Source organism: Cyanistes caeruleus, chromosome 6 (genome assembly GCF_971803275.1).
Source record: "Cyanistes caeruleus chromosome 6, bCyaCae1.hap1.1, whole genome shotgun sequence".
In the NCBI taxonomy this organism is placed as follows: domain Eukaryota; kingdom Metazoa; phylum Chordata; class Aves; order Passeriformes; family Paridae; genus Cyanistes; species Cyanistes caeruleus.
In genome coordinates, this window is record NC_141706.1 from 39,876,775 (window position 1) to 39,898,563 (window position 21,789).

Consider the following 21,789-nt stretch of genomic DNA (forward strand, 5'->3'; position numbering starts at 1 on the left):
ACAATTTCATGACACCATGGCCTTACAGCTGAGATATCCAAGTACAAAAGCTCATGCTGCAAGTGTAACTAAGGGGTGTGGTTAGGTATTAGCTGCAAGGGTACAAACGAGAATATCCAGAGAACTATTTCATCACATAAACCAAGTCTCTGTCTGTGCACTTAGAAACAGAAGTTAAAAAAAAAAAACAAACCAAAAGCCAAGAGTTTATTGTGGTAAATGCAAAAAGCTTTGCATGTTATTGACTCCCTATCTTTTGATATGGTCAATAAGGTTAACTTTTAAAGAAGGGAAAAAGCACAACATGCTCTCCCTCTGCATGTGTACCTCATTTTTGTATATTATTTCTTATGATTTCTTTGCATTTCCTTTTGGTGTTTCTAGCACCATTCTTGATAAATTGTACTTCTGCATCAAAGCTGTTCAAAAAGAACCCTGAACTGACAGTGTTAATTTCATTTGGAGATGGCAAAGGAAGAACACTATTAAAAGTCACAACCACAGAGGGAAAATGGTTCACTCTTGCTTTTAAAGAACTTTAGCTTTACACTCTCATCTCAAGATGAGAAACATTGGTGCAACTAAACTGAGTGCTATGACACACAAGAATTCAGGTTCAAAAGGAACTACCTGCTTCATTCAGTTCACCTCAACTGCAATAGATATTTAATCCTGAAAGGTCAACACAACATCCATCCATACAAACTAGAATATTTCCAATTCACTATGACATTAAAAGTCTTTCAAAATAACATAAATTATTTTAAAAATGTCATGATAGTGTCAAAGAAATAACACACACAGAACTCTGCACAAGCAAGCAGGCCAGTGACCTATATTTCTGAAGTGACAGTTTAAGTATTTTACACTTAATTCAGAATTCTAAATAAGGCTAAGAACTATTTAAAACCACTATGTTTCAATTACATAAGACAATGGTGACGAAATTAAAACTTAGACCTGATCCAATAACTCTCACTAGGTCTGCTAGTGTGGAGGAGGTGATAAATATCCACTTTCAGCTTTGAATTTCTTGTCTTTTCTCCATGTTAAATCCTCTTATACATTACAAAAAATCCCAGTGTTCATTTTCTCTGCTCTGCCTACAGCCACCCCACCTCTGTGTTTCCCATCTGTCTACTCCTTCCTAGCTGTTCTTCAACTAAATAACTCCTTGAAGATCTGTCTTGGCTCCGTTTGCCAGTTTAACTTGGCTAGCTCCAACACTAGGCTAGAAAGCTGCAGGTAACCCAGATGCTTGGTTTCCACTAGGCTGCCATGCAGTCTTGCTACCGCTCTCTTAATTTAATCTGTCTCTAGGTTCAGATTAAAGGCTTTAGGTATACCTCTTTAAAGCATTAATGTTTATTTCTAACCAACTCAGTATTCAATGTTGTAAAATAAAAAAACCCAGTACATACTTCAAATATCAGTATTAAGGAAGAATCTCCCTTACTCTCTCATCTTGCTCTGCTCAATATTTGATTCTTTTAATGGTTCACTGTCCCATCTCTGAGGCCTAAGGGCATTGTTCCTGCTCAGCATCTCCTATCCATGCTTTCAGAAACTCAAACAAGAACTATGATGGGATGCATTTTCAACACCAAACTTCAGTTCATGCTGAAAGGAACATATTTAACTCTCATATAACAATTTGTGTAATTTCTCAGTTACAGTGTAAGCAGGAAACAGAAGTAGCTATCACAACGATTGATGTTTCATTTTCTGTACTGTATCTTTGATGAAACTACAAGATGCTTTACATTCCCAAATATTTGTATTCCTTGAGGATATGAGGAGTCAGTTTCTATTCTTTCAACTGACAAATTCTGTTCTAAAGAGTAAATTATCAAATTCCTTTCAGCAAAGGTCAAACTGATTTAGTCCAAGAAAACTATGAACGCAGAGATAGATATTCCAGTCACTTTACCTAATACATAACAAACCTGGCAAAAATGGGACAAGAATCAAAGGCTGGTAAAGGCATTTCCAGGGAAGAGGTTGTAACACAGCACTAAAGCATGTGTTGCTTGAAATGTAAATACAAATCCAGAGCTAGCCACCATTGTGTCTGCTTCACTGTACACATTACATCAAAAAAGGAAGGTAATTAAGTATATTCTGTTGTCCCAAGAGACAGTCCATCTTGGACTGTTGGGGGCACAGCTAAATTGCTACACTCACATTAACTTAGCTTTACTAAACAGAAACTTTTTCTATAACAACTTCTTGCTGCAACTAAAACCATTATTGCTTCACAGCCATCAAGAATAAGCGAAAATTACAGTTTATCCTCGTCACAATTTCTTTCAAACAGAGTGGCAGAAACACTTGCTCTCCAATGCCTAGTTTTGTGCCTTTGATGATTCCAAATTAAATAACCAATTGCACTTGACCCTACTGAATTGCATAATCTTTCTGATCAGACTGGAATGTGAAATCAAACATAGCCAGGCAGTCACCCCCCTCCTTGTTGCCTACTGATATTACCAATCAATCATACTGTATTCTCATAATATAAACTATAAATGTATGTGATTAAAACCTTGTCTCAGATCTGTGCAAAGCCACATCAATAGTGAGCCACATGTGAGAGTTCTTGCAATACCAATACACAGCTTTTCAGTGTGTGCCTCTAAGTAATTTTATTTAGATCCTGAATGCTTCTCCTTATCATAAGTGACAAACTCTGCTTAAGTCAGGACATACACTATTTCTTCTTTACTCATAATATGCTGTGACAGCAAAACAATAAACACATTCAAGACCATTCACTGTCTTAAAATCCATGTTGACTGATACATATGAATATAGGATGGGGGAGTTGAAGGAAGGCTAAGTTATACAGAAGGGCAATTTAAAAAAAAACAACCCAAAAAAACCCCTACCTACTGAATAATTAGGCTTCAGAAAAATGTAAGCATAGATGACATCTCTAACCTTTAATCATGAACAGGGGTACCAAACACCTGTGTATCCCAAAACTTATGGCACACACCTAGAACATGGTTGTTCTTTACAAGACTTAGAAAAAAATCTCGACTGACATTTGAAAAATATGACTGCCAAAAGAAGAATTTAGCTTTGCTTAAAAGCATCAGTGATTTGAACATTTCTTTAAGAATTGAGAGGCCTAGATTAGTTTTCTCTACATCTTGAAAAGACTGAGGCATGCAATTATTACATCCAAATATGGTATCCCAACCACAAGTCTACGGAACAGCCGAAGGGAATCGATTTTTAAATCCTTCCTTGAAGCTCTGTATGTGGGGAGAATGGCTGAGGTCACTTGGCTTGCTCAGCCTAGAAAATGGGAGACTGAGGAAAGACCCCATTGTGGTCAACAGCTTCCTCAGGAGGGGAAGCAGAGCATCATACATTGATCTCTTCACTCTCATGACCACTGACAGGGCCTGAGGGAACAGCATGAAACTGTACGAGAAGGCTTAGGCTGGATATCAGAAAATGGTTCTTTATTCAGAGGGTGCTCAAACCCTTGAACAGGCCCCACCAGGGAACTGGTCACAGCACCTAGCTTGGCAGAGTTCACAAAGCATTTGGAAATGCTTTCAGACGTATGGTGCCATTTTTGGGTTTACCAAAATGCAGGGCCAGGAGCTGGCCATGTTGATCCTTGTGGGTCACCTCCAACTCAGGATATTCTATGATCCTATAATGACAAGCAAAATATTCAGCTGTAAATGAAAAGTCTTCTGTTTTGTCTCACTGACCTCAGTATGCATGTGCATTTCCTCTGCAGCTTCTATTTTAACTAAGTATTTGTACATATGTATCTAAATAACATCTCATCCAATAACTTTCAGTAAATGTACAGTTTTTGGGCAGATGCATGATGTGCTAGAACAGTAGCAGAGTCACTGAGTTTTACCTCCTATGCTTTGAAAGTTTTAGCATTATTTTTAAAAAAAAACACCACAATTTGAAAGTGTCCACAAAACTCTCCCATTTAGTCCAAAAATAACTGTACTTTTCTGAGAGTCATAGAACATTACTTCTGGCCACTACTTGTACTTCCAGCAAGATGCAAAGGGAACAACTGATATGCCTAAAAATGTATGTGACTAAATCACCCTAAAATACCAAAGATATTCACACACACTCAGTTGGCAGACATTGAAACATTACATAGAAAAACTATATTGTGCATCACTTTAATGTCTTGAAAAGTTCATCCTTCTAAGAAGTATCTCAATCTAAGGAAAGACCGTTACCATCTATTCTATTTGCCCATACTCTGCAGCTGTGCTGTGAGAGAACAAACACCTAGAGGTTTTTAAAAAATGAAACCACCTGTTCAATTTATTATAGGATATAAATAGCCTAGAGCACATGGTTCCTCAAGACAAAAGGTATAAGTGCTATAATTCTCTCATTGCATTATGAAGACTGGAATCACCCAGCTCCTTACAGCTACAGACAACAGCTAATCAGTTAATCAATGATAAACCTAAACAAATAACTGGATGTCAAAAGTCATTAAACTTACCTGACAGGCAGATGTATGTTAAATATTCACCCTGACCCCCAGTAGCTAGAAAAGGAATCTTCTTTTTTGTTCTTCTTTTCACTTGAACAGCTCCCAGCATCCTTTCATCATGTGGGGCAAAAATCTCTTTGCTTATTGCAGATTTGGCATTCATTGTAGATCACAGGTATAGCAGACTGATGTTCTCTAAAAATAAAATCATAAATACAAAACACTATTAGAAATCCTTAAGTTGTATCCAAGTCCACTTAACTTACTTGGACATTAAAAACTCTGACCTTCAAAGAGAGTTTTTAATGCCTCAAAGAATTTAGAAAATAAGTCCATATTCTTAAAGGCAGAACTGTCAAAGCATTTAAGTGTCTTCACTGAAGTTGCTCTCCACACTTCTTAAATTTACTTATACTAGCTTAGCTTATTTTGAGCAGAAGCACTAGCACTTCAGTATGTTGCAACATCTTCTCAGAAAACACTAACTTCATGCAGCATAAAAGCTTCATTAATTCCCCCTCTGATAACTGAGGGAAACTCAGATCTGTGTCCCACATACTACAGTGGAAAGCACTGCAAGGGCACAGGGAAGGAGCACTGTGGTTGTGCTGGCATGCTAGAAGTCACGTTCACAGAAGACAGAGAAAGCTTCAGACTTGGTGAGACTGTTCCTTCAGGAGCACTGCTCCTGGTTGACAGCACTTGACTGCACAGCTCTTGCACCTCTTGCAGCTTTAGCACCTCGTCCCCTCAACTCTGAAATTACTGACTGGGCAACTGCACAGGAAACTGTGTCAGAGACACCATCGGGGTCAACACCGACAAAACCACACCTCTGCTTTTGCGCTATGCAATTTTGACCCAGGTCAGTTCCTCAACGTGTTTCGTAACCAAACAGCACAGTTGACTTAGGAGAGACATTTGTCTCAGGAGAGACATTCGTAGAGGAAAAAATTATTGTAGAGAACAGGGAGGGAGGAGGGAAGCTGCTTAGTCATGCACATCCCAAAAAACAAACCTCACCACAGCTTCCAGAAAAGCCTGAAGGAGGGAGAACTCAGAGGGGACATTAACAGGTTCTTTGTGTAAGCTGTAACTCCAATTAGTTCTGCACTGACATCCTGTAATAAATACACAGGCCCCATTCATGGAAACTGCTGAATGACACCTTTAATTGCTCCAATATAATGACACTCCGATGCACATAAATTTACACATTTCTGTATTACTAAGACTTTCAAGCTGACAGATCTTTTTGACATCCTTAGCTTTCTTAGTATGAAGATGATTATACTCAGGCCTGAACTACCTGACAATTCTGCCGGTGGGATCATTTGACATTTGCCATAGCTTAAAATAAATGTAAACAAACTACAGTAAAATTAGATTATGAAACTAAGAGAGTCATGGATCCATTATTTTTTGTGTGCATACTACCAGCTAACTAATTGTCTTAACACTTTCAGTCTCAGTGTTTTGTTGTCACTATTTATGACATTCCCTTATCTTAAAAAAATGGGAAAATTAAAAAAAAAGTGCATGTGAGACAGCATAACTTAGTGCAAACTGAATTCACCATCTGCTAAATTTGGGATGCAAACAGAATCCTGTGCCAAAATAACCTGTAACAGTATACCTCAGTTAACCAACACAGAGGTATTGAAATCCTGATTTGTTTTAACATCAGGTCATTTTACATGAACCTTTACAGAAGCGAACTGCATTTAAAAATTGTCTCCATCAAAAGAAAAATCCAGACCAGTTTCAAAGGGACAAAGAATATATAGCTCTTGACGAGGTGCGATCTCATAACTCTCAACATTTTAGTTACCTATCTTTAAGAATGATCAACATGAAAACAGAATCAAAAGAATGAACTTACATGCTAGCTACTTAAAAAAAGTTGTGAAAGAACGTGTTGTTTTCACATTCATTACATACTTCTCTCTTCTCCTGCGTTACAGAAATATTTGCAGAGTACATCATACCAGAGTTTAAACTGTTGGGACATTGCAACTAGCTTTTGGGTTAAATTTATTTTTTTTCTTTTTTTTTAAATTCAAGGCCATTGTTAACGACTATGGATTTAAACACACAGACCTCCTCCTGACTGAGACAGATCTCTTCATGTGCCTAGAGAATTTTCAATGAATAGCTTTCTGGGAAAACACACAGAAACACTGTCAGGTTAAAATACACTCAAGTGACATTCAACTGAAAAAGTGCTTTCCAGATTACAGTGATCTGATGCAGTTAATTTTGCAACTGAGTTATTGAACAGATGTTTTCAGACATTTTCTTAATGGTCACGGACTGTAAAACAGAATATGACTTCAAAGATCACTCAGGGATGCAAAGGCTTCCTGGATTAGAGAAGATGCAAGTTTTTCTTACCTACAGTACCATAAAACGTTAGTAGTTTATTGCTGCATGCTGCTACTGGCTTTGGCATTAAGCTGGTTTTGTATACATCTGCCAGAAGCTGTACACAGACACAGTAGATACCTGGACTGTGACTGAACCTCCCAGTACAGTGTGGACTCCTGGCTTCAGTGATTGGGATCCTTCTGTTCCCAGAACTTGGGCTGGTAACAGCTTCAGAGGCCATATTCAAACAATTAATCTAACACAGTGTGTACTTGACACAGCTGCCAAATCTGATGCGAAAAATGACACTAACTGAAACCACAGAAGCCTATTTATTTAAAGAAGAAAGTAACTAACTGTGCCTGTATACAAATAGACCTCTGAGACTGAGATGTCAACAGAGTTTAGATGAAGTTGTTTTTCACAGGTCAAAAAATCAGCAGCTGAATTCAAATAAGCAGCCTTGTCCCTATGTACTAGTAAATGTATGCAAAAGACCTTTAAGTAAGTAAAGCCTTCCAATGCTCCTTGTTTTCACAAGTGGAGATAATGCAATCTCTAGCAGATTTACTTTAAAAAAACAATTAAAAAAAAAAGAAGACTCAAAGGAACATTTTTCATTAAAAATAAAAAACCAAACCCACTGTCTGTACATGCCAAACTTCATGTTCTATATGCATATTTCTTTGCAGAATAATGTTTTCTCTTGGTGTACATTCCAGGACAAATTCAAATCATCAGCAGTTTCCACTCAAGGCCCATATGAACTCATGCACTGGAACACAAACTTCTTCCTCCCATTTGTACTCAAATACAAAATAAAATACCTTAAAGAAACTATCGGAGGATCTGTGAGTACTCTGAGACAGTGCATTACTGCTTGTAATGTTAACCCCTCTGAGGTAAGGGAAGAATAAATGTTTCAGTAAATCTCAGAGTCCAGAAAGAGACCACATTTCCTACCTCACATGCTTTGTTCCACGTATTTACTTCAATTCAAATTATTATAATGATGCTTTTGGTTAAACAAAGACCCCATTTTTCTTCTGCAATTTTTCACTCCATCTATTATAGCATTATGGAACAGGATGTCAGCATTTACACTGTGCCCCCAGCACACAAAAGAAACACAGAGGGAAGATTCCTGTGTGGATTTGAAAAAGTGCCTGCAATGCGCTGCTCATTTGCATCTCACATCTTGCTCTACTACAGTTCTTCTCCCTTATATTTCTGTCATTACAAACTCCCCCTATCAACAGCTGACTATTCCTTTACAAGTAGGTGAGGGGACAGCAATTAAAGGCAATTTCTTAGAAAGAAGATTAAATAAAACGAAGATAATTAAGATTAATCCTTAATGGACCCCACATGTTCAATAACAAAAAAGAACTGGACAGTTTTCTGGTCATCCAGAACCTCAGACTGTTTTCAGGCACATAGCCAGAAAATGGCTGATTTATCTTTACACCCACATGATTCATAGGACTCTATGCAAATAAGTGGGGAAAAAGAGATTTACAGTATTTGTTAAGGGTAGAGGTATGCAGAAAGAACTGGGAAACCAATCCTCAGAATGCAAAATTCAAATAGAAGTACGTTACAATACAAAGCAAGAGATGGAAAAGGACATAACAATTTCCAAGAAAAGGAAAAAATGTACAGTATGCTAAAACTTGCTGTTTTGAAGGTTCTTTAGTTTAATCACGAACAGGGATGGGCTCACAGGACAGGCTAACCACTGAAATGCTGCCTGCAGTGTGAAATCATCTGAGCAACCAACTATTCTTGGAATAATAACTCTAGCAAGCACTCAAATCTGCTTTTAATAAAGCCACTATCCTCAAAGATGACATCTACTTTAGGAAATCATTGCAAGCCACTGTTGCCAAAAGAAGAGCTTTTGCAATTGTGATAGTTGCATGGTGTTAACTTGCTGGAAGAGTTTAAACTACTTTGAATATTACAGGTCATCAAAATCCTGTATTTGCTGTCATCTCAAACAAATAGCTAGTACAAGTCTGGAAAAAGCAAAAAATAATTTAAAACACAAGGCAACCAATTTTTAAATGTTTAAAGAACAAATATTAGAACATACAAGTACTAAAAGTTGGTTTGCCAAACATTTATTAAGCGCAACTATATCCTAGAGGAATAAAACCAAGTTTAATTAGCTCTGCAAACAAGGATCAAATCAGTAGATCAACCTTATTCTGAAACAGTTGAGGTAAAATCTTTAAAATGCTTGAACATAAAAATAAATCAGATAATCTTCTGTCAACCTAACTTTGCTTGAAAGATATTTATTTAAATTAGGACAACAGCAGCAGCCACTGCAGCAGCCTGAAAAATTCTATTATTTCCTACTAATATGAGTTTAGGACTTTTAGAAGTATTTACTGGGAAAAAAATCATTCTCCAGAGTTATTTGTAGGCTGTCAAATTTCCAATTTATTTTTCCAAATAACCTCTCAGCTAAGACGGGTTCATTTGAATAATGTATTACTTCCAAAATCTGAAAATTATAAAATTGGAAGTCTATTTGTAGTAGTTCAAACTAGAATCAAGAAATGTGTTTTCACTTCCATATGTAATTACAAAATAAACTGCCCACTTGAGCTGAACAGAACATAAGCAGACTTCAGAGAGAAGCAGGTCCTAATTACAAAACTTGAATCTTACATGCCAAGAAGTAATTTCTTTCTGTCTTTTAAGTGAAGCTTTATATTGTAGCCAACCTAATCCAAGATCAACACGTGGCAGAATTTACTGTATATGTGAAATACAAGTCTTAACTTTGTTTTTAATCAAGACATTGTTTGATTAAGGGAATTTAGCAGCATTGTTTACTGAAATCTTGAAGAAGCCTTGTTTGAATCACTGAATCTCTCAAAAGCTCCTAGAATAAGCAAAAGAAACAGGAAAGACTGTACTGGCTACCATACTGGGTGGACTGTATGTGAGAACACGTGACCTTTTTTGGTCAAGGAAAAGAAAAATAGGAGAGGAGAAGTGCACAGGAATAGGATCTTACAGTCAGACAGAAGCAGTGAATACTTTAATGCTTGACGCATCTCTTGACCTGAGGCCCTGAGCAGTTCCTATAACCTTTCATTACAAGGGAAGGTGATTTGAATTTTGTGCAAGTTGCATGGACCTACAGATTTAAAGAGAAAAAGAGCTCTGAACGGAACATGTATTTATAAAGAAGCAGTAAAAAAGGATGCAAAAAAAGGAAGGTACCTTTATTTCATCTGTAACACAATTCCTTAGAAAAAGGTTTTGCACACCTTCCTCCATCACCCTGCAAAATACCCAAATGTCTCCTTACAAAGACAGATTATTAGGGACATCACAGAAATCCCACAAATGGGCAAGTGAGAACCAGTCCCACTTTCATCTGGAAGAGAGAGCAGCTGATTTCCTTCCCGCACTCTGCTGAGTGAAATACATACATAGAGCAACATGGTAAGTAATACCTGTACTTCCTCAAGGCAGATGCAGCAAAAGCAGAAGATGGAGTCTCACTCGGCTCTTTTGAAACTGTGCCCCTAAACTGTCTCCAAACTGTACAGAAAATTAAGTAGGAGATGGCATAAGAAGGCACTAGAGACATATTAAGAAGATGGGCTACTATCTATTCCAGGTCATAAAGCTTTTTCTTGTTCTGAAAAAAAACCAGCAATTCCAGATCTAGAAGCCAATATCCTAGTAAACAGTATCACTGATCCCAGCTCACAATACAGATGTAATACTGAAGTGAACCGAGAGTACTGCAATCTGGGAATATCCAACTCAAATATAACACATAACATTTCTGTACTGTGATTCTGTGTGTGAATATCTGCAGACTGTTAGTACATTATTTTAAATAGGTGTGCAAGAAAACTTGCACATTCAAGAACTGCAGCAAATTAGAATTAATTTCTGCTTATGTTTTCATAGCATTCTGGATCAAGACTATATTAATAAGAAATTCATAAAATAATAATGCAAGAATCAGCGGACACTGTTTTTTCCAGCATTTTCTTAACTGCCAAAAGCAGCAGTGTTCCCTAAATGTGCCCTCCTGTGGAACTGATATGAAAAGCTGGAAGTGTTTCTGGGAGTTGCCCTAGGGAGGCCAAGGCATCTTCGTAGAGGTGGCACAGCCCTCTTCAGGTTTTCCTGGGTGAAGAGCAACAGCTGGAGACCCACACAGGTTCTCCTTGTAAGGAAATCTGAAAGTCATTATTATTTTCAGAATGCAAGAATTTGAAAATAAAGATGGATAACACATTAAATAGCACCACCCAATCTACAAAACTGTTTACTTAAAGTCAGTCAAGAACTTCTTGGGAAGACTGTCCTGGAGTCACCCTTTCCAATGAGGAACATTTTGGATCACTCAGATTTCACCAAGAAATTTAGAAACTGCTAGATACTTTAACAAAGCCACAGAGAGACCAGATTTGCATTTGCAGAAATTTGCCCTCAGGACATTGGGACAATCACAGCAGTAAGAACTACTACTTTTGCATAACAACATTGCAAATCATAGTCTTAAGAGGTAAGCTTAATTCTTATGACCTTTCAGAAATGTTTAGATCTTCTGACCAGTTATTACACTCCACCTTAGACTTTCTTTTGCAGGAGGGACTATCACAGTTTCTTCTGCCATTCCTCGCAGACTTCTTTCTCCTAACACCTCACCTCTCTAGACTTTTCCCCATTAGCCTACATCTTTCCTGAAATGCAATCCCCAAGTCTGGACTCATGGCTCCATTGATGGCACCAGAGTCAACTGAAAGGACTATTTGTCTGGTCTTTGAAACAGGCTCCCCATGTAAGTGGTCACCTCACCAAGCCTGTCAGACTTCGAGGAGCATCTGGACAATGCCCTCATCATATGGTTTAGTTTCAGGTAGTCCTATGAGGAGCAAGGAGTTGACCTTAGTGAGCCTTATGGGCTCCTTCCAACTAAGACCTAGAGATTCCTTTAAGGAGTGAATACTACTTACACAGCTACAGAGTCAGCAAAACACAAGAGCTTCAGTTCAACATCTACCACGCCCTTCAATCTTTCTGTGGGAAAAAAAAACAAAACACATTTGACATCTGAATAACTAATTATTCCATCTTAACAGAGGATTTTTGTACTTGCTGCTTTAAGTACACTCCTACTGTACAATAGTTTTACAGTCCAATTCTGTCTTTTAACACTTGCAGTTCTCTAGATAGACACCCACCAGAAGTCAGGAGGTACATTCTATGTGCCATCACTTTGGACAGTTAAAATTGCTTGAGACCTAACACAGCCTCTGTCAGAATACACTTCTAAATAATTTCTGTGTTTCTGTATCTTATGCTACTTTCAAGTGAATCTACTTTCCTTAGTTAACCCAATGTGACTATCACATGAGACTGCATCAGAGGCATCATTAAAGCAGTTCCAACCTTCTTCATGAGGCCTAATACTTTATCACAAACCCAAATAACTGGTTTAAAGTTGCATTTGAGCTATTGCTGCTTGTTCAATCATTTGTCCATATTTTGGCAAAGAAAAATCCCTAAAAATATGAAATTAAAGGATACTGGTGAGAAGGAGCAGCCATGTTCCTCAAGGAAAGGGAAATTAGTTGGAAGGGCTGTAGCTTAGAGCATGCACAATTTCTTTCAGCATTTTGTGTTGTTTCTCTTTTAATTTATGACGATCCTGAGCATTTGTACTGGGAGAAATTATTGATTTCTTTTTGTGCTTCTCTTCCTTATGACAGCTTAAACACTTCTGTGGTAGTGCAGAGAACTAGATGAGAATTAATCCAGTTTTAGGCTATCTTTAAAAAAATAGTGATTAGTTTTGGTTTTACTCAGATCAAGCTCCCTGATACAGTACACTCCACAGCTGTGTGTCAGCACATGGGAATGAAGTGCAGGTGATAAGATTAGGGCTGCCATGGGCTCCCAGCAGTGTTACTTTACAAGGATCATGAAATTGCACTTTAAAGAGAAAACCCAAAATGTTATGTACTTTCATCAAATATTGAAATTACTGACTGGACACATGGCATGGAGCCAAGCTAGAGAGAATTTTCCAAAATCAAAACTTGCTGCAAAGAACCAAACTTACTAAAAAGTGCTAAAACAGGAGTTCAGATGGGGATTCTCCTTGATAAGAAACAATGGGGTTCAAGACAGTATAAAATTTCTTGATATTCTGACTCCATTATTGGTTGGATTAAACAGAGGGGTAGCAAAATGTCAGGTTAAGTCAGGCTCTGTTACATTGCTATCAGAACTGTTGCCTATAGGAATATATAAAACATATGATACAATGCTATTACCCCAGTATAGCACCCATAACTTCAACACACTAACTTGCATCACCTGCTCTGTCAAGACATCTCACAGGAACCCAATTCTGACTTAGTAAGTACTGTAAATTGAAAAAGCACATTAATTTGAGTCATAATTTAGTGTACAGGTTGCCAGAGAGACAGGTTATTCCTACAGTGTCAGCTGAAGGTGTTTTAAAGAAAGAAAAAATAAAAACCCACGAAACTGTTTGAGCTAACAGCTGGCACGTAGTACCCTTGACACTTACATTCTCCAACTAGTATAATTCAGTATGCTCTAAAATCAGGTTTTACAAATCCTCCCAGTTCCATTTCCATTCCTCCTCACATAACTGATATTGGTACAAATTGCAAATTTCTGCACTGTACAGTCATCCATTAAATTAAATACCCCAAAAGAGAAGGAGGGAACAAAGTCAGGTCCCGCAGGCTAAATATTTTCAATTTTCTAAACTGTAACCTGCAACACCCACATCAGAAAAGAAAAAAAAAAAAAGATTCCTTTATATTACTTTAATGCTGGGGAAAAGTACAGAAGCATAGTAATACAATGGGAGAAGACAATAAAACATAACATCAAGGTATTAAAGCATTGTATTTCATCCACCCATGGTGAATCAACATTCCCCGATATATAGTGGGGTTTTTTTCAATTACTCCAAATGCCTAATAAGAATAACTTACTAGCAGAATGCATAATGAAATTTTAAAGAATGAAATATATGCAGTTCTGGGATATTAAATATCTTTAAGAGCAGACACACCTCTATGAACTACTACATGAATGTTTTTCTTGATGGAAAACAAGCACTATGTAAAAGTAGTAAACCATCTGTTGGCAGTGTCCTGATACTCTGCAGCAGATAAATAAATACAGTTTTCTTTTTTGGCAAATAACACAAGCTGAACACATTTCTGACATGCTGCATACTTATTTCCAAGAATCTTCCAGCAGTTACAAGCATCACTCATTTCAAAATGGGCAAGTTCAACAAAGCTTCCAAAATTGCAGAGTGTTCTGCAAACTTAAGAAATTACAAACAAAAATAAAATGGTCTGATCCAGTGTTTTGTTCAAGGGATGTTACCACCTCAGAAATGATTAAAAATGTCATCCACAGCTACTAGCCCCCACTATGTTGAATAGCTTAGCTCTGCTCTCTGGACAGAATCCAGTTAAGAAAACCATGACTGCAAACACACCCCCTATGTTAGAAATTTATGGGGTTTTGTGGGAGTGTTTTGTTTTTTGAGGGGGTTTTTGGTTTTGGTTGGCTGGTTATTTTTTTAATGACTGACCTGTTCAGTCTCAGAGAAAGCTGAGAAAAACCTAGAAAGGAAACTATTGGCTTCTCTCCTCTCAAGTAAGTCCTCCTTATTTATCTTCATAGTAATTTGCAGCCAGTGATCTGTGGGACAGAATTGTTCTATTTCAATAGCTAGAAAGTTTCCATCAAACATGGAGATGGTAATGCAGAAATTTTGCCAAGTGATAGCCTGTTTGGAACAAGGCAGTCTTCTTTCAAAATAAAAATAAAAAAATAAATTCCACTTTCCCCTCTGCAGTCCTTTCAGGGAACAAGTAGTAGCTTCTTGAGGATGGGGAAGATTCCATAAGGTTTATGGATCCAGACAAACCAATAGGTTTTAGATTATGTTTAGATTATGTGTCTTCTACAGATCAGTGTGGTATAAAACAATGTATGGGATACCTGTAAAACAGTGACATTTTGCACTTCTACATTAAATTCTGAGAACAACAGTGTAACTAAGCACAGTGAAGGATGAAAGAATTATGGTAATCTAGATAGCCCAAGCAAACAAAAAACATCCTTCTCTATTTCACAGAATCACTAGGTTGGAAGAGCCCTTCAAGAGCGAGTCCAGCCGATGCCCTAATACCTCAACTAAATCATGGCACTGAGTGCCATATCTAGTCTTTTTTTAAACACATCCAGGGGTGATGACTCCACCACCTCCCCAGGCAGACCGTTCCAGTATATTTCTATTATGTGTTTTTATATTTTGCCAAGAATGAGAGACTGGAATACCTTTATTTGAAGTGAAAACATTTGGAGAATCACATCTGTTTTGCATGCCTGAAACTGTGACAATACAGTAGGAGAGCACAAGAAGATGGAGCAAGGAGTAACACCCACATTTGTGTAAGAAGCAACCTGTCCAGGGAACAAGGGACATGGCAGGACAATACAACACAAACCCCCTATATCATTCATTTTATATATCTGAGAGTGGTTCCTTGCTTACTGCACACAGAACTTAGATTTATAGCCCATTTCACATGTCAAAGTAAGAGGGCTGTTTAAAATCCCAAAACAAACAATAAACAAAAAACATGACAAAATATACAATGTATGTCTTCCTTCAGACAAATCCCAGAAGACCCCAGCTCAGTATATCAGACACCCTTCCAACTTTTAATGTCAACCAAAACTTCTACAACGAATAATTTATGCTGTCTCTGAAGAGGAGGCACCGCTATGGACCCTGAAATAAAATCATCTCTCATTATATCTTCACAGGCATATGAACAGGTCATTTTAGCACCAAATACACACTTGACTGATAAATACGCATTTTTAAATTGAGTGGCATTTTTAATTTTCCCCTATCAAATTCGTATGTATAGTAACTGACAACAAGAACAGCAACAAATCCTCTGCAACAATTCTGTGCCAAAATCAACTTCACACAACCCACATATTTTACATGGCCACACCCCTAGATAAAATGGCATCCAACCAAAAGAACAAGCACATATTCCATACAGAATTATGATCTTTATTCCACAAATACATTCTGCACTAACAACAGGAAGAAATCTATTCCATCTTTAACTAAAGACATCTGAATACAACATACGGGAAAACAACTGACAGCCACACAGCCCTGGTTGTGGCGTGCAGCTTAGAAAACAAATTCATGTAGATACAGATGTGTTTATCTCAAATGTATCATTAACAGCCTTATGAAAATCCTCCACTTGTGCAAAACCTAACCACCACTACACAATAGTAGCAATTCGTACATTTGTTCAAGGACAGAAATTTCCAGTTACAGCCAGAAATACTGTTTCACAGAGAAATAAATCTAGTCCTGTCTTCAACCAAAGGAAGCTTTTCAGTAGCGGCTTATTCCAGATAAATTGTGGGATGTTACCAGCATACCAACATGTTACCAATGAAGGTATCAACATCCTTCATCTCCCAGTATTTTCCTGATTCATTAGAACACTCAGCCTATCCTAAAATTTGCAGCTGCACATTAATATCAACACAGTGAGACTGTGGGAGGAATATGCACTGCTCTTGGCAGTAATCTACAGTTCACTGGGTTAATTCATTCTTCAAACCTTCCCCTCATCTCTGCTCATTCCTTTAGAACCAAGCCCTAAAATTACATTCTTAAACATTATTATTTCTGAATCCTAAACTCATCTCAGAGACAATGATATGCCCTGTTACAATGAACTTATAGACTCCTCTGCACAGTTTTTATCTTCTGATTTTCTTTACTCAACAGGACCCCAAACCTCTACTAATCCTAACACCATACTTTATTAAAAACTATTAAACTACTTTGCTGTTGCAATCCAACTATCAACATAAGTAGTTAAAAGTGATTCCATAATTCAGTAATTAACTGCTTACATACAGCACCCAGAAAATTTTATAAGCACATCTCACATTAAATCAAGTGGTCTTTTAGCTATAGGTTTCTCCTTTCATTTATTTTGCAGACACAGTAACATCAAAAAGCATAAAATTCATAAAAGGTATCAGTAGCATTATCTCCAGACTTGTAACTCCTCAAAATAACCAATCTAGATATCATCTAGATTAAAGGAGAACAGTAAATCTAATAACATGAATGATTCAATCAAGCTTCACTTTAACCTTTACTTTTCATTTCACACTGTCAGTAGGTAAATAAATATGACTTTATAACCTGATACTTCGCCATTCATTAGGCTTAATCACTCTAACAATTTACTTCAAACATACTCATTTCATAACAGCTAATAGAACAAGCAAAGAAGCTTAAAAACTTACATAGGTGGCTTTAAATTCACAATACACATTTACAACTTCCAACATCTAAAATATGCTTGCATGTTTAAGGTATATAAGAAGTTAAGACAAACAACATACTTTGAGAAACTGACAATTAAGGCTCATTTCTGTGGCTTGTTGATCCACAGCACTTGTTGTGGCTTGTTGAAAACAGCACTTTGCCAACATGAAGTCCATAATAATCAAAAAGCTCACTACATCTGCCTTAAAGGACTAGCTATGCAGATAGGCAGCATGAGCACAGGTACAAGAAAGGCAAGATGCAGGTGAAACAAATACATGTTTGTCAAAACAGTATGGGTACACTGAAGAAACTTGAGAGGAATCCCAGCTTCCAGTGAAGAAGAGATGGGACACAGAGAAGACCTACTGAAATACCAGTAAAAATAAAGTACAACTACAAGCACACGAGGCCCTTGATTTAGAAGCATTTGGCAAGTGACACAGTAATGAACTATTTTTACCGCAAGCGATGAACAAAGATGTCTCCGCATTCCAGACAAAACACAGCCATCTCCTATCAGAGCATAAAGAACCCAAACTCTCCCAGAAGAAACAGAGTATAAATGATGGTAAAAAGTGGAGGGACAAAGCCCCACTTCTCAAAATGCTATGATGACACCAGAAGATAAATACATTGCACTGGAAGTATATATCTTGTCATTTTGGTCAGCCTCCACAAGTCTCCCCTCTTGAACTGAGGAAGATGTTTCATCAGGGAAGGCAGATTTGTCAAGCATTATTTACCACCTTGGCTCGTACTACTCATCTTCTTGTCCTTCATGTGCCTAGAAATGGCTTCCACTGACAAAATGCAAGAGCTTGCTATGACATCTTACAACCAAAATGGGAGAGGGGGAAATACAGGGTGTGTAGGCTGTCTCTCATTACTTATCCTGTTACCTTCACACCGTATCTCAATTGTGATGCCCTGCAGGCCCTACCAGCATCTCACTGGTGACTTCAGTTTTCTACACTCTTCGGCAGGGAGACTCAGCCCAACAATGAAAAAGACAACAGTAGAAAATAGCAGTAAAGAAGGCTGAATCTTTAGACTACCCAGGGGAGATGAGGAAGATTAGAATTACTTGCTGCAGCATTACAGACATGGTCAAGGATATGTAGGGGTATGCATTATATGCTTCGGTCTGATGCTTTTTAACTGCACTTTAAAATGAGAAGACTTTCTACAGAACACTTGAGCAACTCTACTTCTATCACAAACTGACACAATATGTTGCAATTCCTGTAACTGGCATTTATTGTCAGAGTTTATTCTGTGAACAAGAAGTGAAACAGTGGTAGTGGACAGTTCAGTGAATAAGTCTGTGTACAGTTATTATAATATTTTGTTTAATAAATAACTTGCCCTTTCCAAGAAAAGGAATTGCGAAGTGGAGAATTCACTGAATGTTATCCTCACTTAGTGATATCCAAGTAAGAGAAGTAAACCCATTGTTCAAAGCTATTGACATAAAATGAATTCTACTCCAAAACGTCTCTTTTGGGCAGGTAAAAAGGATACATATCTCCCCACTTCCATGTTTTTCATACAGGTACAAGAATATAAAAATAATTCTTAGTTCTCCTTCAAACTGACCTCTAGGCTGAGACTGTGAGAAAAGGTACAGTTCTCCCATCTGAGTGCACTCATAGATGCTTGCAGCCAGGAAAATTAGGTTTGTCCTAAGGACATGAGCAAAACACACCAGCCACAAAAGATCCAAACCCAGACAGGAAAGAGAGACACTTCATTCTTCTCTAGCAATGGACATGAAATTGAGTAGTGGAAGAAGGCAGCAGAATACCTGACTAGTTTTCAGAGATTCTCCAGAATACCTGCATAAAAGCTGTTCCCTGTTTCCTCTCCAACACTGAACTTAATTTACAGAATGCCAAACCTTGACTTTCACCTAAGATTTTTTTTACTGGTTTTTTTTTTTTAGACATGCAGTGTCGAAACAAAACAAAGCTGTTGCTTCAGAACCCAAATTGCTTGTTTATTTTACTGCAGAAACTCATGTGCTAGTGGAAGCCAAGCCCCTCCACTCAGAAGCACTGAAGGTGGTCCCCCCAGGTCCTACTATGGAGAGTGAGTGCGTGTGGTGAAATTTAGGACTGGGCTTTACCACACTGGACTACAGCTATGCCAGGGGCTGTCTAGAAAAGGGAATGACAGAAAGACATGGGAAGCAGTTCATTCTTGTGCCCTAATAGCCTTGCCAAGGACAAACGTAATTGTTCATGCTCCAAAAGTCTTAGGATAAGTCTTCTTCCTCAATATCTATGCATCTAAGACACCTTCATGTATATAAAAGAAACTTTGAAAAATTAGAACTCCCATAGAAATCACACCCTAAAGTGGAAATAAAAACTATGCAAGGGACTATTACTAGTAAATGGAGGAGCCCACTGCTTAATGAGATTGTCAGATAGAGAATCTCCGAGTGAGAATGTATGCCAGAGACATGGAGACAGCACCACCATGGAAACAAAAAATTCAGAAATGTGGGATCCAGCAGCTAAGGTACAAATATTAGATTCTTCTAAGGGACTGCAACTGGATCAATTTCCATACAAATCAAATTCAGAGAATTTTATGAAATGTCAGGAAGAAAAGCTCAAGTGCAAAGTGACTGTGCTAACACGACTGCATGCATTTCTGCCAACAAAATTACTGACTGTTCTCACTTTAAGAACTACAGCACCAAATCTAGAGAATACAGATACAATAGCCTTGCTAGATAGTATTAAAAAACCTGCTACAACTCCTACAAAAGTTCGAAAGAATTAAGACTGAGAAGCAGTCAAAGCACTGAGTCACTTCAATTTCTTCTTGTAAATAAATCATAACTGAGCTAGATAAATAAACTAACATTTCATAAATAAAACCTCAGAAAAGGCAAGTACAGAAAACACAGCCTCATTTTCAATGCCTATTTTCCAACTCCTAGTGCCACAATACTGCTTTTCAAGTAATTTACAGTTAAAATCTGATTTTCTTTGAAACATTTCTGGACTAATTTTAGTCAGACAACTCAGTGTTTTTCCCTCAGTGATGTTACTTACCCATATAAAAATTCAGGCCAAAACTGAATTGGCAACAACATACTACTCCTCACCACTCCTGACATTCTTCATCCTCCCGCATCACATTCTGATTGTTAACTTTTACTAGTATAGAAAGTTTTGTCCAATTCCCCTCAATTTTTTTATTGGAGAATAAAAGGAAACTGCTGTCCTGGAGTAGAGTTCCTAGTATCATAAAGGCATAAAAATAGGTGGCCATGTCCAAGCGTAAAAGGACAGTAAGTTTTACTAACTTCACAATGTATTTTTTTTCTTTCTGGAAAGCACAGTGAAAACCCTTAAGTCTTCTGCTGATCTCACTGCGCTGAGACCAGCACAGTTTCCAAACCCATGACTCATTCCAATCCCAGCAAAAAAACTGCTGGAGAGACAGATGTTTTGTTTATGAATTAATTCCTCCAGTACGTCCTGCTCCTAATAAAAAATAATCAGGCTTTACTTTGTATGCAAAAGATAAAGCATGACAGTCATCTTCCTGCATTACTCTTTTCTAAATACTGTTTTGTGAAAACTGAAATGGCATTGGATGTTGGTCACACTTGAATACCTTATTTAGGAAAAAGAACTCTGTCTTGCCAATAAAGATTTAATTTCCTGGTTGTGAACAGTAAAAATGTGTAACTTCTAAATATTCAGGTTTCTGGCTTTGAAGTTTGCACACAGCTCACTGTTTTCTAACATTCTTCTTATCCATTTGCTTCTGTAACACTGATCTAAAGTGTATCTAATTTGCATTCCAGTGAAGAAAATCTGGCACTTCAAACATTTATGGCAGCTAAGTACCCATACCTTAGTGCAATCCATGGAAATGGAAGCCAACTCCAAATTCACTGTCAAACTCCTCACATCAAACTTATTTACGCTCAAATATGTTACATTTCACTTGCATTTGAGGGGATATCTGCTCTTTATTCAATAACCTACATGTTATTCAATACTACAGAAGACTGACCTTTTTCACAACTTTTATAACCAAATGCAAGATAAGACATTAGCTTAAGATAAGCTGCAAGGACATCCATGCAGCTGAAATTTTAAGGGTCTGGAAAAATCCTACTGACCAACAAATGTTGGTCATTCACTCATTTGAGTAAAGATGTAGCCAAACTGAAGTTAATAACCCTGAGAAACAGACCAAAATTGAGACTGAGTTCCTTAGTTAATGGTATGCTTATTTTGATATGAAAAATACTTCTTCTGGTATGAAAAATAATAATTACAAAGCTATATTCACCACCTCCATCAAACCAAGCTCAATACATCAACAGTCATCAGCTGGCAACTGCTGGATTCAGAGAAGTGATCCTGTCCCAGTCCCACTGCATTCTCCACAAGCAGTTTGAGATCAATCTAGTCTCAGAGCTATGAGAAAATATTAGAATGACCTGACTTTGTGTCTACCTTCTACC

At 37.5% G+C, this 21,789-nt stretch overlaps 1 protein-coding gene across 11 annotated transcripts in view; it reads right to left on the minus strand.

The window, feature by feature from the left end:
• Positions 1 to 21,789, minus strand: part of STXBP6 (syntaxin binding protein 6) — a 101,213-nt gene that overhangs the window by 54,903 nt on the left and 24,521 nt on the right. For 6 of the 11 annotated variants that reach the window (XM_086895968.1, XM_086895962.1, XM_086895967.1 and 3 more), the window contains one exon: positions 4,508 to 4,693. In XM_086895968.1, the coding sequence (XP_086752094.1) occupies positions 4,508 to 4,661 (154 nt within the window). In that variant the 5' untranslated portion in view covers positions 4,662 to 4,693. Of the gene's footprint in view, positions 1 to 4,507; positions 4,694 to 11,862; positions 11,927 to 21,789 lie in introns of all 11 variants that reach the window. The other 5 variants (XM_086895963.1, XM_086895964.1, XM_086895966.1 and 2 more) reach the window with 1 other exon arrangement.